Source organism: Lepidochelys kempii, chromosome 8 (genome assembly GCF_965140265.1).
Source record: "Lepidochelys kempii isolate rLepKem1 chromosome 8, rLepKem1.hap2, whole genome shotgun sequence".
NCBI lineage: Eukaryota > Metazoa > Chordata > Testudines > Cheloniidae > Lepidochelys > Lepidochelys kempii.
In genome coordinates, this window is record NC_133263.1 from 74,318,381 (window position 1) to 74,331,193 (window position 12,813).

At 41.5% G+C, this 12,813-nt stretch overlaps 1 protein-coding gene across 2 annotated transcripts in view; it reads left to right on the plus strand.

Moving 5' to 3' along the window:
• BCAR3 (BCAR3 adaptor protein, NSP family member) overlaps positions 1 to 11,423 on the plus strand; it is a 91,327-nt gene extending 79,904 nt beyond the window's left edge. For both annotated transcript variants that reach the window (XM_073358223.1, XM_073358224.1), the window contains 5 exons: positions 4,719 to 4,834; positions 5,767 to 5,938; positions 7,250 to 7,361; positions 8,984 to 9,196; positions 10,973 to 11,423. In XM_073358223.1, the coding sequence (XP_073214324.1) occupies positions 4,719 to 4,834; positions 5,767 to 5,938; positions 7,250 to 7,361; positions 8,984 to 9,196; positions 10,973 to 11,151 (792 nt within the window). In that variant the 3' untranslated portion in view covers positions 11,152 to 11,423. The remainder of the gene's footprint in view (positions 1 to 4,718; positions 4,835 to 5,766; positions 5,939 to 7,249; positions 7,362 to 8,983; positions 9,197 to 10,972) is intronic.
• The last annotated feature ends 1,390 nt before the right edge of the window (positions 11,424 to 12,813 follow it).

A 12,813-nucleotide genomic window follows, 5' to 3' on the forward strand; every position in this document is an offset into this window, starting at 1 on the left:
AATAATTGTAAAGGGCATTAACTTTTCTGCATGTCACTAGATACCCTGCCAGATTAAGCTTTTTTAAAACAGAGATTTGAAAGAATTAAAGGAGAGATCTGGGACTAAGGTAATGTATATATTTACTTGGGGGACTTGCAGGGATTTGTCAAGGGGTAGGGTTGGAAAAGAGCTTTTAGCCTAGGAAGAATGATTACAAATTTGTCTCTGGACCAAAAATCCCTCTTAGTTGTCCCTAATTTTAGAGCTATATTTCCCTCCATTCCACACAAATTTGATGTTCTCTTTGTTTGTTGTAGATTTATTTACAGCAGAAATGCTGAATCGTGAAACTGAGATTAGGAAAAATGGTATTTATTCTGAAGGAATGAATCCCATATCAGAGAATGAGGACACCACACATTGCTCATGTTACTGGAAGGCACTCAGATACCAAAATGGTGGGCATGAGCTAAGAACCTGAATAGAATACAATCTGTTTTAGCTTCCAGTATGAATACTGCTCTTCTAACCCTTGTTTGGGCCTTTGGGCCTTGACAGGATGAGAGGTAGTGGAAGGGGCCTGCAGAGCGTTTAGATGCAGTTCTCTCCTCACATGCCATTTGTATCCTCTATTGCACACCTTGGTAAGCATCAGAAGCACACAGATATTTTTACAAGGAGGCAGGCTTGGTTATACTGGCAAATCTTTGAGCAGCGATTCTGGAATCAGCAACATGGAAAAAAGAAGAGAGAAATTCAAGTACAAACAGCCCTTTTTATAGGATAATGATTTTATTTAAAGGGAACATGAAACCCATTTGAATTCTAAGTCATTTGAAGTGGATGGTTGAATGCTGTATCCATTACAGACACAGTATTTGAGAGAAAGCGTGGTATGCCTCGCACTTCTTCAGTGTGAACCTGGTTCCAGATCCTCAAAGTTATTTAGGCACCCAATTCCCATTGAAATCAGTAGCACTGGGTCTAATGAAATCCAGGGGAGTTAGGATATGTCATAATTGCAATGCCTGTGATTCGAATGACATGATCTGTGTGTAACCCACACACCACCTGGGTGTGGTGTTCTGTCCCATCTAGTGGCACTGAGAGAGCAATTAATGAGTCTGCTCTACAGCCTTAGCTAAGAGCCAGGTGGCATTTAGCTCATGTGATAGAGGCTCATGCATTGAGCTCCAGAGGTCCCAGGTTCAATCCCACCCCCCAACGACCGGGGTCTGTCCGCGTTACATGTGCACAGTTTCAAATAGCATTTCCTTCTTACCGCCATCAGCTCCATTACACCCCTTTAAACTCTCTATACAATCTATTGGAATTGGAATTGAATGGTTCTTGATTGAGTCTAAATAATGGAAGCACCAGCCAGCCCACTGCAGAAAGAATGGAAAGGCCTTTCCAGCCCTGCTGCTTCTTGTTAGGAGTGCTTTACTGTGAAAGCATAATCAAGGTTTGTTAGTTTCCAAAGGGCGCTGGAGGCCAAAGAGATGGTGCATTGTAGTGATTTTCAAACGGCATATTTGCACACTCACATGAGGTAAAATCAGTGCATCAGTTAATTCAGTCAGTCATTTGGGAACTATATTTGTGAGAAGTGATATTGTTTCTAATTACGCTAAAGAAATGTACACCACCTCCCCAATATCCAGAGAGGGGCAATGGCTCCTCCTGAGGCAGAAATGGATAATGCTGTGACTATCATTTAGTTATAACTCAAAACAAACTCTTCTCTACAATGTTTGCTGTAAAACTTGCCTCATGAAGGTACAGCATTTGTCTCATCTGCCACTCACTGAGCATAAGATTTAGAAGAGAGTTTTGCGTGCTCAGTGACCTAGCAAGGGCTCTTCCCCGCCCCCCGTGGTTTCTAATAGCTTACATGGAGAACTGCACAGTGTCTCCAAGACTCATTTGGGAGACAGGTTGGCGAATGGGACACGTGACTACTGTCAGCCATAAAAATGAACAAACAGTGCAGCACTGATTTCAGGTGTATTGAGGAATGACAGGTGAACCTGCCTAACATGAATATTACACTGTAAGGTAGAAAGAACCAGGCTGTGCCAGTTTCCCCAACAAAATGTTACTGCTAGTACTCCCCCAATGCTAGTGTGCTTACTAGTGGCTCCACAGCCCCAAGGGAGCATGATTAGCCAGGTATGGGTGTGGCTAGCACACCCGCCCTAACCACCTGCTGGCATCCACCAGTAGATGCTGAAGTCGCATACACTGTTTCTTTCTGAGGCAGTTGCACTGACTGCTTCTGAATGTGCTTCCCTAGGCCCCCCTGAGCCATTCCGATGCCCATCTGTTCCTCATACACAGAATGGCTCAGGGAACCTCACTCAGCAGCTACACCTCTGCACCACCCTTCCGGAAGAAATGCCAGAATGTGGCTTCCTTACAGTCATAGAATTATAGAAGCATAGGACTAAAAGGGACCCCGAGAAGACATCAGGCAGGATGTACTAAACCTAGACCATCCCTGACAGTGTTTGTCCAACTTAAAAATTTACAGTGATGGGGATTCCACAACCTCCCTTGGAAACCTATTCCAGAGCTTAACTACCCTTATAGTTAGAAAGTTTCTCCTAATATCTAACCTAAATCTCAGTTAATGCAGATTAAGCCCATTACTTCTTCTCATACCTTCAGTGGACATGAGATTGTTCACAGTCCTCTTTATAATAGCCCTTAACATATTTGAAGACTTATCAGGTCTCCCTCAATCTTAGTTTCTCAAGACTAAACATGCCCAGTTTTTCAAACGTTCCTCATAGGTCTTGTTTTCTAAGCCTCTTCAGAAAACCAATAGTTCTAATAATAGCACTTCTCTAACCCTTTTTTTTCAAAGCCCGGCACAATCTAACTAATATAGTACCTTTTCTCCTTCTACCGCAGATAAAGTTTTAAAAAATGGAATTTTAAAACCATTATAACAAGAAGAATGGCTTACAATCAAATAGCAAAAGTGTGTGTTGACTGAAGTAATTCCCTTAGGTATACCCTAGTTTAATAGGAAATCTTAGCTTCTGTAATTAGCCTAGCAAACTTAATTAAGAACTCTGCTTCCATGATGGAATATTAAAAGACCTGGAACAAATGTGGCTGGAGATGCTTCTTTCTAATGGCTACGTTGTGCTTCACTCAGTTTGACCCTATCAAAGTGCCTATGCATTCTCTTTCGATCTTGCTTTTCCCCCCTGATCCTGTGAATATCGAACTCATTTAGATGCAACCTGAAATGACAGCTTGTTCTCTGCCTGTGCTGCTGGGATTGAAGGATTGCCATTTGTTTGGAATTGGATATATTCTATTGGTACCATCGAATTCTAAAGTATTACAACAGATTTGCATACAAACAGGGCCAGATTAAAGCCTGCACACTATAAATCTGTGTATAGGACCCCAGATCCTGAAGTCTGATTACATCAGAATCTCAGCTTTCATTTAAAAAATAAAGTTTGTAGCCCTCAGAATTGTGGAGGAACACTCAAACATTTACCAGGTGTAACTGAGGTATTGATGTCTGCTTGTCTGTAGAACGCCTGGAACAATAGCTGTGAGAGGAGAAACTGTCCCATTCATCTCAATGGGCTGTTAACTCCCAGACCTAGTGCTCTGGTGGCACACACTAACTCCACTCAAGTCGGGATCTATGTATGGCAGGAGGAGATGAGCAGTGATTCTGATCTATTCACCCAAGCAGATTAACCCTGGCCTCTCCATGAGGCCCTCTGCCACCACTCTTGTCTCTCTGGGAGGAAATGGGGATCGTCTGGGGGGTAAAGCCATTGGGTAGCCAGTGTCATGGTGTGCCTAAGGCCCCATATTGCCTTAATACAGTCCTGAAGATAGAGGTTGGCACTTAGATGCTATGATAGAGAGGCAGATTAGATTAGAAATTTGTCAGCATATGAACATTAAAACAATACCCATAAGTATTTCATTAGATAATATGAACATTATTAAGATTAATACAGATTAATAGTTCTTATAGATGTAGCAAACTACAAATAATCATTATGTATTTGAAAGGCAAGGACTAATGCAGTAGGGAGGGAAAATAGAGGCTTTTTTGTATGAATTACTGTCAGACACGGAGTACTCACATAGTCCTTTCCAAATTCAGAATGCTTTGTGTACATTAATTCATTCTCACAAGAGTCCTGTGGCGTGGAGAAGCAGCAGTGTTACAGTATTATACCTATTTTACAGATGAGGAAAGTGAGGCAAAGAGGTTAAGTATCTTGGCCACAGAGCGTTCGTGTCAGAGCAAAGAAGCCACGAGGCCACTCCATGCTTTTGTTGGATGTGTGGGGATTTGCTTTTGGTAGAGTGCTTGATCAGATCTGTTGTAGGTTTGACACAAGCCCTACGGCTCTCTTCTCTAGAAGAAAATCTCCTTATGATGCTGCTTGTTTTCTGTTGTTTTTTAAAAACCAGATCAAAGAATTAGTCCTTATTTCTTGGCCATAATTCTTATTTGTTTTCATACACTTGTCTCACTAAAGGAAAGCATTTCTAAGTTCTGCACAAAACCTCATTGTGTTTAATGTACTCAGCATGTTTCTGTTTAACGGGGATATTTTTAAATGGCTTTATATTAGTGTTCTAGCTACACAGCGAGTTAGAGTAACAGTAGGAAGGAATCAAACTCCTCCTTTCCTTAAATAAGTCAACTTCCTGGATCAGTGTGTGTGAACTTTTGCACTTGACAGGTTGCTAGGATACTAGAGGTCTCTGAAGAGATGAGGAGGAGGATGGGAGTGAGCTCAGGTCTGGAGCTCATTACATTGCCCTATGGACACCAATTGCGCTTGGACATAATTGAAAGGTATACGTTCTTGTTACATTTCGCTTCAGTTCTGAGACACTTGGCTAGAATATCAGTCTGTTGTTGGTATTGGTGTGTCTTATATCTCCAGGTAGAAACACCCTCCTTCCCCAATAAACACTTTACAGTATTGTATACTATGTTGAAATCCACTGAGAGGCAGTTTATTGGGACACAGAGATATTGTACAGCTTTGTGCTTAGGAGGACTCCTGGAGATCATCAGGCAACTCCATGGAGGGAGTGCTTGGAGGAAAAAACCAGGTATTAAGAGTCTGATTCTGGTAGGGGAACCTGAGCCCGCCCTCTGCTCCAGGTTCCAGCTCTGGGGCCCTCTCTTCAGCATCCAAGGTCTGCCCTATCCTATTTCCTGCTGCTTTTCCCCTGAGCCTTTCCTAGCTCTCTGGCTCTCCTCCTTCCCTGGGTTTACCAGCCCAAACTCCCTCCTCCCAGGGAGTAATTGCAGGTTACCTATCTCTTTGCCTCAAACACACCTCCCTTCTCCCAGGCAGTGACTGCAAACTACTTCCCCTTGCTGCTCTTTGTTCCTGGGCTTAATACAGGCCCCACCTGTTCCTGTCCAGCTGAGCCTCTTCTCATTAATCCTTGCTCCCTGGCTCTTCCTCTAGGTGCAGTCTAAGTGGCTTACCTAGTCACCTTACCCCTTCAGGAACTGTGTGAGGTGGACACCCCATCACAGGTGTGCAATAACATAAGGGCAGATCTGTTCCCTGAAGCCTCCAATATATGGTCAGTCTATATCACATAAGCGTACCATTGTCCCTGAGCTCCATGTAACAGCAGCATTGTCAGTAGCATCCATTTAATCCTGTCTAGGGACATTAAGGTCTTTTAAGCGTTGCCTTTGTTATTTGATCACTTCTTATCATTTCAATAGTTTACTCTAGATATCACTGACTTGCTTCTCTCTAGACACAACACCATGGCAATCGGAATAGCTGTGGATATTTTGGGCTGCACAGGAAACTTAGAAGAGAGGGCTGCAACATTAAACAGGATCATCCAGGTAGCCATGGAACTGAAGGACTCCCTGGGGGATTTGTACGCATTCTCTGCTGTCATGAAAGCACTTGAAATGCCACAGGTAAAACAAGGTTCCCTTTATGGTATTCAAAGAGCTTAATTTTCGTTAGTTGATTTTTTTCAACATTTTAAAGCCCTTAGACAAGTGCTTAGATGTGACAGGAATGGGCATTATAGAAGGCCCATCCCCATGTAGACAGACAGATGGTCATAAGAGCTAAGATAAGTTTAGCCATTATGAACTTACAATACTTTTGATCATAACAATCTCATTCCATTCAATGCCAGGACAAGAAGAAAACTTTGCTTTATAGAACAACGGTCTGTTTATTTTAAAGCAAGGCAGGTCTGATAGCGTCAAGACATTTCTTCTGTACTATTTAAAAAAACCAACAAATTTGTTATGAAACAAATAATTATTTTTTGCAATTACAGAAATTTGCCTCTTTTGAATATATCTCTATTATGCTCTTTGGTGAAAGCTTTTTTTGTGATCCTGCAGGGTATAGATGACCTTTTGAGATTAACACTTTGATGAGAGAAAGTTGAGCAACCAGCAGTAAAAACCCTAAATACCAAAAGAATGGATGTTATCTGAATTCAGCTAGTAACATTTATCTAAACAAAATTTTCCAATCACACATGCCAGTTGGGAGACAGTTCTCATATCTAATCCTTGAATAACAGCGTTAGAAACACAGAGTATTTAGAATAGCTGGTCTGTAAACAAAGAAATGTACATTTGTTACGTGCAAATGGACATGGTATAGCAATTATTTATTTGTCAATCCAGTAAAAAAAAAAACCCTGATGTTTTCCCCCCCGACATTAAATCTAAGTTTAGGGCCCTTTTAAAATCACTCAGCAGAGAAACATGCTGTTATTGCATCAGCTAAATGCTTGGCTGAAAGTTTACTACTACACAAGGAAAGTGAGACAGTAGTTGCAAGGAGAGATTGCCAGATGTGGCACCAGGAATGCTGCTTTAATTTTTGAGTGAGAGGAATTTGTTAGCTGTATCTTGGCCTGTGGTGATTTGAAACTTGTCCTAGATGACCGGAAAGGGCCACTTCATGGGAACAGAACATTGGGTTGTGGCTTTTTCCCCAAGGAGCACACAATTATTTTGCCTAAATACTAGGATGTTTTATTCAGTGGTATTAAGTTTTATCAAGGTATTGTTATTTATTAATGTCAGGATCCAGTGGAAGAGGCAAACTGTTGCATAAGCTTAAACAAGAGATGGTATCATATTATTATGATTCAGACCAATCCGAATTAACCCTCTGGTGTCTGCCAGAAGCAGCATAGTGGCTTTACTTAAGAATTGTTGCAAAATGAAAATTGGACTCTCTTCTTTGCATCTGAACAGATCGCAAGGTTGGAACAAACATGGGTGACTTTACGGCACCACTACACCCAAACTGCCGTTACTTATGAAAAGCAGTTGAAGCCGTTCAGCAAAGCTCTGCATGAAGGGAGAGGTGAGTGTGTAGCACGTGGGATTGCAGCCAGACGTGTGTGACACTGGCCTTCACCATATTTGTTTTCATTAAGGGAACCAGACTAAGTCGTTTACTGCAAATGACAGATTTTCAGTCTGAATAGCCTTTACCTTGCTTCCCCTCTCCATTAATGTAATAACGGACATACACAGAAATGGAGTCAGTTCAGCATAGTCCTACTCACTAGCTTGTGAATGCCTTCAACTCCCATAGCACAGACCAGGCAGGCTGTACGACTGCCTCAGCCCGGTCAATATAGTAGATTAGTACAGAAGTGGCGTTTCACTCATTCTGGTGGCTATATGTGATCATGCGCTGAAGTGACACTGCATCGTTGTGTGTGATGGAACACGGCACAGGGATGAATAAATCAGAGGAGTCCATATCTGCAAGTAAGTCCATAGCTAGCCAAACCAGAGTGTAACACCCCTTGTGCTCCCAGCATTTCCCCTCCCCACACCCACTATGGAGTGCGAGGAGGGCAGGGGAACTGACAAGGCCCTTCTGCTTCACTGGGATTCTGACTAGTAGAAAGCAAATCTGTGCAGAGCCTCCCTTTCCCCCTGCAAAGGAGGAAGAACGGTGGTGTGGCAGATTCCTATATGTCTACACTGCATTCAGAAGCAAGACTGCAGCCTGTGTAGACACACCCAAGCTAGCTCTACAAGCCCACTAGGGACCCAGAATATATATTAGAGCAGCCAGCCCCTGTTGTCACCTCTGCTGCTGCAGTTTCACTGTTATTGCCCGTCAAGGTAGCTAGATCAGAGCTAGCTCAGGTATGTCTACTTGAGCCGTAATTGCACTTTTGATTGCAATGTAGCCATACCCTTACTTACGCTGCATCCTGGAGGTGAGAGGGAAGCAGCAGGGGAAACCAATCTTCATGCAGAAGGAAGGAAGCGGATCAGGGTCTTCCACCTGAGCTAGTTCTTCCGGCCCTGTCAAGTCACAGGGGTGCTGCTGCTTCTACTTGTGGGAAGGCTCAGAGCCCCATAAACTCTGAGCCCCACGTGTAGCTGCTGCTGCTGTTGCTCCCATTTCAGACTCATGCCCGCTGCATCCACATTCCAGGAGGAGCAGGAGCTGCATGCCTGGTTTGTAAATCCTGTCTGCGTCAGGACTTAAGTGGCTGTGCACTTGCTCACAGGCAGCGTACTTTAATGGCAGAAACTTAGGCACCAAAGGACTTTATGCACCTTCAGGGTAAGGTGGCAGCTGAGAGGGGATTTGAAGATCTGAATTTTGAACATAAGTGTCTAAAGTGGCACTGATGCACTTCAATTCCTGTGTTGCTCTAGCCTTCGATTCCTAATACTTCAGCAGAGAACATAGATGGGATGCGAGCTATTGCCCTGCACCAGCTGCAATTTTTCAGCATTACAGTAGATTCTAGATTTATCAGGATATTAACTGGAAGCTGGGGGGCAGGGATGAATAGTGAGGATGCTAATTTGAAGGATTACAGAGGCATATTATGGAAGGGAAAAATACTCAAAACAAATGCTATTTGTAACTGGTTTAGGGAAAAATGTACTATAATTAGCTTGTAAATTAGCAGGATTTACGATTGTTGAGTGGCTGTGTTGCATCTCTTCCAGAGTCCGTGTGCGCTCCCCAAAACAACATAACCGTGCCCCTGCTGATGCCCTCGGTTACCTTGATGGAGCGACAGATTGTCATTTTTGATGGGATGGACCTGTGGGAAAACACCGACCAAAGCTGTGAAATAATGCTCAAGCATTTAGCCACAGCCCGTTTTATAGCACAAAATGCTGACATGTACCGAATGACTGCGGAAAGGATACTGGAAGGTAGGGACACTGGCAGCAGTAAAATCTTGCTGCACATTTCACCAGTTCAATATTTCTCAGAGTGAGCAGAACGTGAGAGGTGTTTTGTTAAAGTAATGAAGAGATACTGCATATTCTCCCAAGAGTCCAGGCTCTTATTAGTAACTGAAATAACAGCTTAGAAAATCTGGTACAGGCTTTTTCTTCAGCAATTGACAAATCTGAGAAAAGTTAACATGTAAATTGACCAGGAATTTGCCTTTGTCCTATCTCCCCCTCTCGACTGGATTAGTCTGAGGGCATGATGCTACAGCTACTGTGTGCAACTCTCAGCAGCATGCCCTACAGAAGGAAACGTACTGTATGAAAAGGAGTATTTCCACGTTAAACCTACATGGCTTCTTATTGCTTTTTGTTAGTGAATCAGTCTCTCCATTAGCTGTTAGATTCTCTCGAAAGAAAATCCTCTACATTCCTTTTGTGTCTGACTCTCCCTTAGCTGAAGTTTTGTCACTAGCTCATACCCTCCTAACCTATCTTCTGTAGGAACTCTTGTTGTACAGAACTGTGAATATCTTTGAGAAGGTCTTTCACTTAAGTGGACTAGGAATTGCTGCAAGAAATACATTCTTCTCTCCTCTCCCAAGGCTGCGATTCTCCTAAATCAAAGTCTCTTCCAGGCCACAGTAGCCGAATACACTCTCAAGTGAATCATCAGGCTGGCTCGAGTTAAACAGTCATTTTGTATTTATCCAGTTAGCAGCATGGTAATGCAATTGCACTATACACATTTATCTGTTAAGTCAGAGCCATTGTGACCTTTTAAGTAAATATGCACGTAAGAAGCTAAGAGGACTCTCAACATATGTTGATAAGGAGTTGATGACAATTTGCAGCCATTCATATAATTTAAGATTGGTCAAAGTGGCTTAGTATGTGGCTAGACGACCGGCAAGGGAAGCAGGTGGTTCAGTAGACGGTATTCTATCTTCTGACTCAGGAAGCAAAGACCCAGCATGGTTTTCAGGGATTCTGTGCTCCTGGAAGTGCCGTAAAACTGAGACCCTTCTCATTGAAGAGCCCATAGAGCTCTTCAAATCCGGTATCTATTAACCCCACCAATCGGACTAAATTCCAGCTCAAGTGATTATTTTGCCTGCAAAAAAAAATTCTGACTCCACTTGTGTGTTTGCAAGAACTATGACCAATATTAATCACACTGAACAGATTTTCTGCTGGTGCAGGGAAATGAAAAATAAAGTTATTGCAGGCAAATATATACTCTCAGAGAGCTCTACATTTTTCAGGAGCTGCCATTACACCATCTCCTCTTCACCTAACAGTCTTTATAGATTTTTAAGGCCAGAAGGGACCATTATGATCTCCTAGTCTGACCTTTTTTACGCACTATCAAGAGCCAAAGTTTTCCTTGGTTCTGAGTATATCCTGTGCCAATGATCTTTAACTAAACCAAAGTCATCTACATGTCCCCACAGCATGGCCAGTGGAAGTGTTTTTTAGTATTTACCCAGCTTTTTAATATCTCCAAATATTTATTTTGGAAATAAAGCCGATAGTATAAAAAGAACCCAACATTTGAGCATAGATGTACTTTTGGAAAAGTTCAATAACCTTAGAACCCGCCCCCCATCACCAAGTAAAAGCCAATTTGATGGTTAGACAAGGTGGGTGAGGTATTATCTTTTATTGGACCAATTTTGAGAGAGACAAGCTTTTGAATCACTGAGTTCTTCTTCAGGTCATACACTGTTATGCATTTTCTGTTTTCCTCATTAGGTTTTCAGCCAGATGATGAGATGAGTGAGATCTTCAAGACAGAATTTCAAATGCGATTGTTATGGGGCAGCAAAGGAGCACAAGTTAATCAGAGAGAGAGATACGAGAAATTCAACCAGATTTTAACTGCTCTCTCCCGAAAATTAGAACCTTCTCCAGTGAAACAGGTAGAGCAATGAAATATCAAATGGACCCTTAAGATATGATTACTTCAAGTTTGCCATTTAAAAGAAATTGCCCATTTGTCACTGTACAAGCTTCTAGCATTCACAGGATCTTTAGGATTTGTAAATTGCACAATGCACATTTATGAATTGTTTAAAAGCTACTGATTTCTAAATGAATAATTTATTTATTAATATGTAACCATGTTTTAATAATTTCTTGAACAGTCAAATTTAAGATAGTCTGCATAATGTATTCTTGTGATTTACAAAAGTGTCTATTGATGTCTACTAGTCATTACTATTGGTGTTTTACTTAATGTTATCAATAATGAAACAGTGTACTGTAAATAAAAAACGATAGGTATTTTAGAAAGTATCAGTTGTATGATATTCCTTAATATGAACCTGTACATAGTTGTGAATTAAAATATAAATACTGTACAGTGGGTCATTGTACACTATAATCACAGGAAATAATGTGATCTGTTAAGAAAGTGTCCTTTTTATACTGTCCTGGCGACGGGGGAAGAAACGGCTGAGACTGTAATGGAACAGAAAATTAACTAGTTGATTAGGGTAGAGTTTGATATATTCTTTCACCAAGGTACATAGCACCCATGAGCTGATACCATTTGTCTCCCAGGAAAATAGTATTTAGAAGTTACTCTGGACTTCGTAATGCACAAGTTACTATTCAAGAGTGTTCTGGTTTGTTGTTCAGGCTCCAGTACAAACTATGTCATGTGTGCTGGAAATGAGTGGGGGGAAAAAGCCCAAACAAGGGGATGAGAAGAACAAATAGCTAAGCAATCAAGATCATTAAAATGTCTTCAACTTCACCATTAGCTAGAGGTTTGCACCTGTATCTCAGGTCTTCTCCAGCAAACAGGAGGAAACAGAGGTTAGTAAGTAGTAGCTAGATTAATCTATCAATCTTTGCTGTATACAATTAAGAGGAACTGTATAATCTGATGGCAAAGTGTGGTGGAGTTCAAGTCTTTGAGGAACTAGTCATGGAGATATTAGAAAAGCTCACCTGTAATAAACCATCAACATTGGATGGTATTTTATGAAATAGGGGAGACAGCAAATTAGTGTCGGTGCAGCTGTGACTGCAATGTAGATCATGGCTGCTAATGGGTTTTTCCTTAACTTTTTTTTAAATTGATAAACTCTCAAAAGGGCTTACTCAGAATCCTCATCTCCACTGTAAGAGTAATATACCTGTGCCATATTTTATAGCAATATCTATAATGGTCAAATGAAATCAGCCTTCTACAAGAGAAACCATCTCTAGTGCTTTAGGATTATTTCAGGAAGTTCAAATAGTAGATAGTCAGTCAAATTTAATTTACTTGGATTTTCATAAGGACCCCCATAAGCGATCAAGAAAAATAAATAACCACAGCCTCAGTGACAAAAGTTATGATGCTGATTAAAATCTTACACTGAACTAGAAATTTCTCTGCCCACTGAAGTGTGTGATTATTTCTCAGTTATACAAATCCCTGCACTCAAGTTAGCTAGGTGATTTTATTACTGTTGCCTGTAGTTAATTACGCAAATCCCCTAATTATTGGAGGAGGGGGGGAGGAGGGGGGGAGGAGAGGAGTCCACATGGGGACTAAGGAGGAAAAGCAAACTAATAACTGAGGTTATTACATGGAAATCACC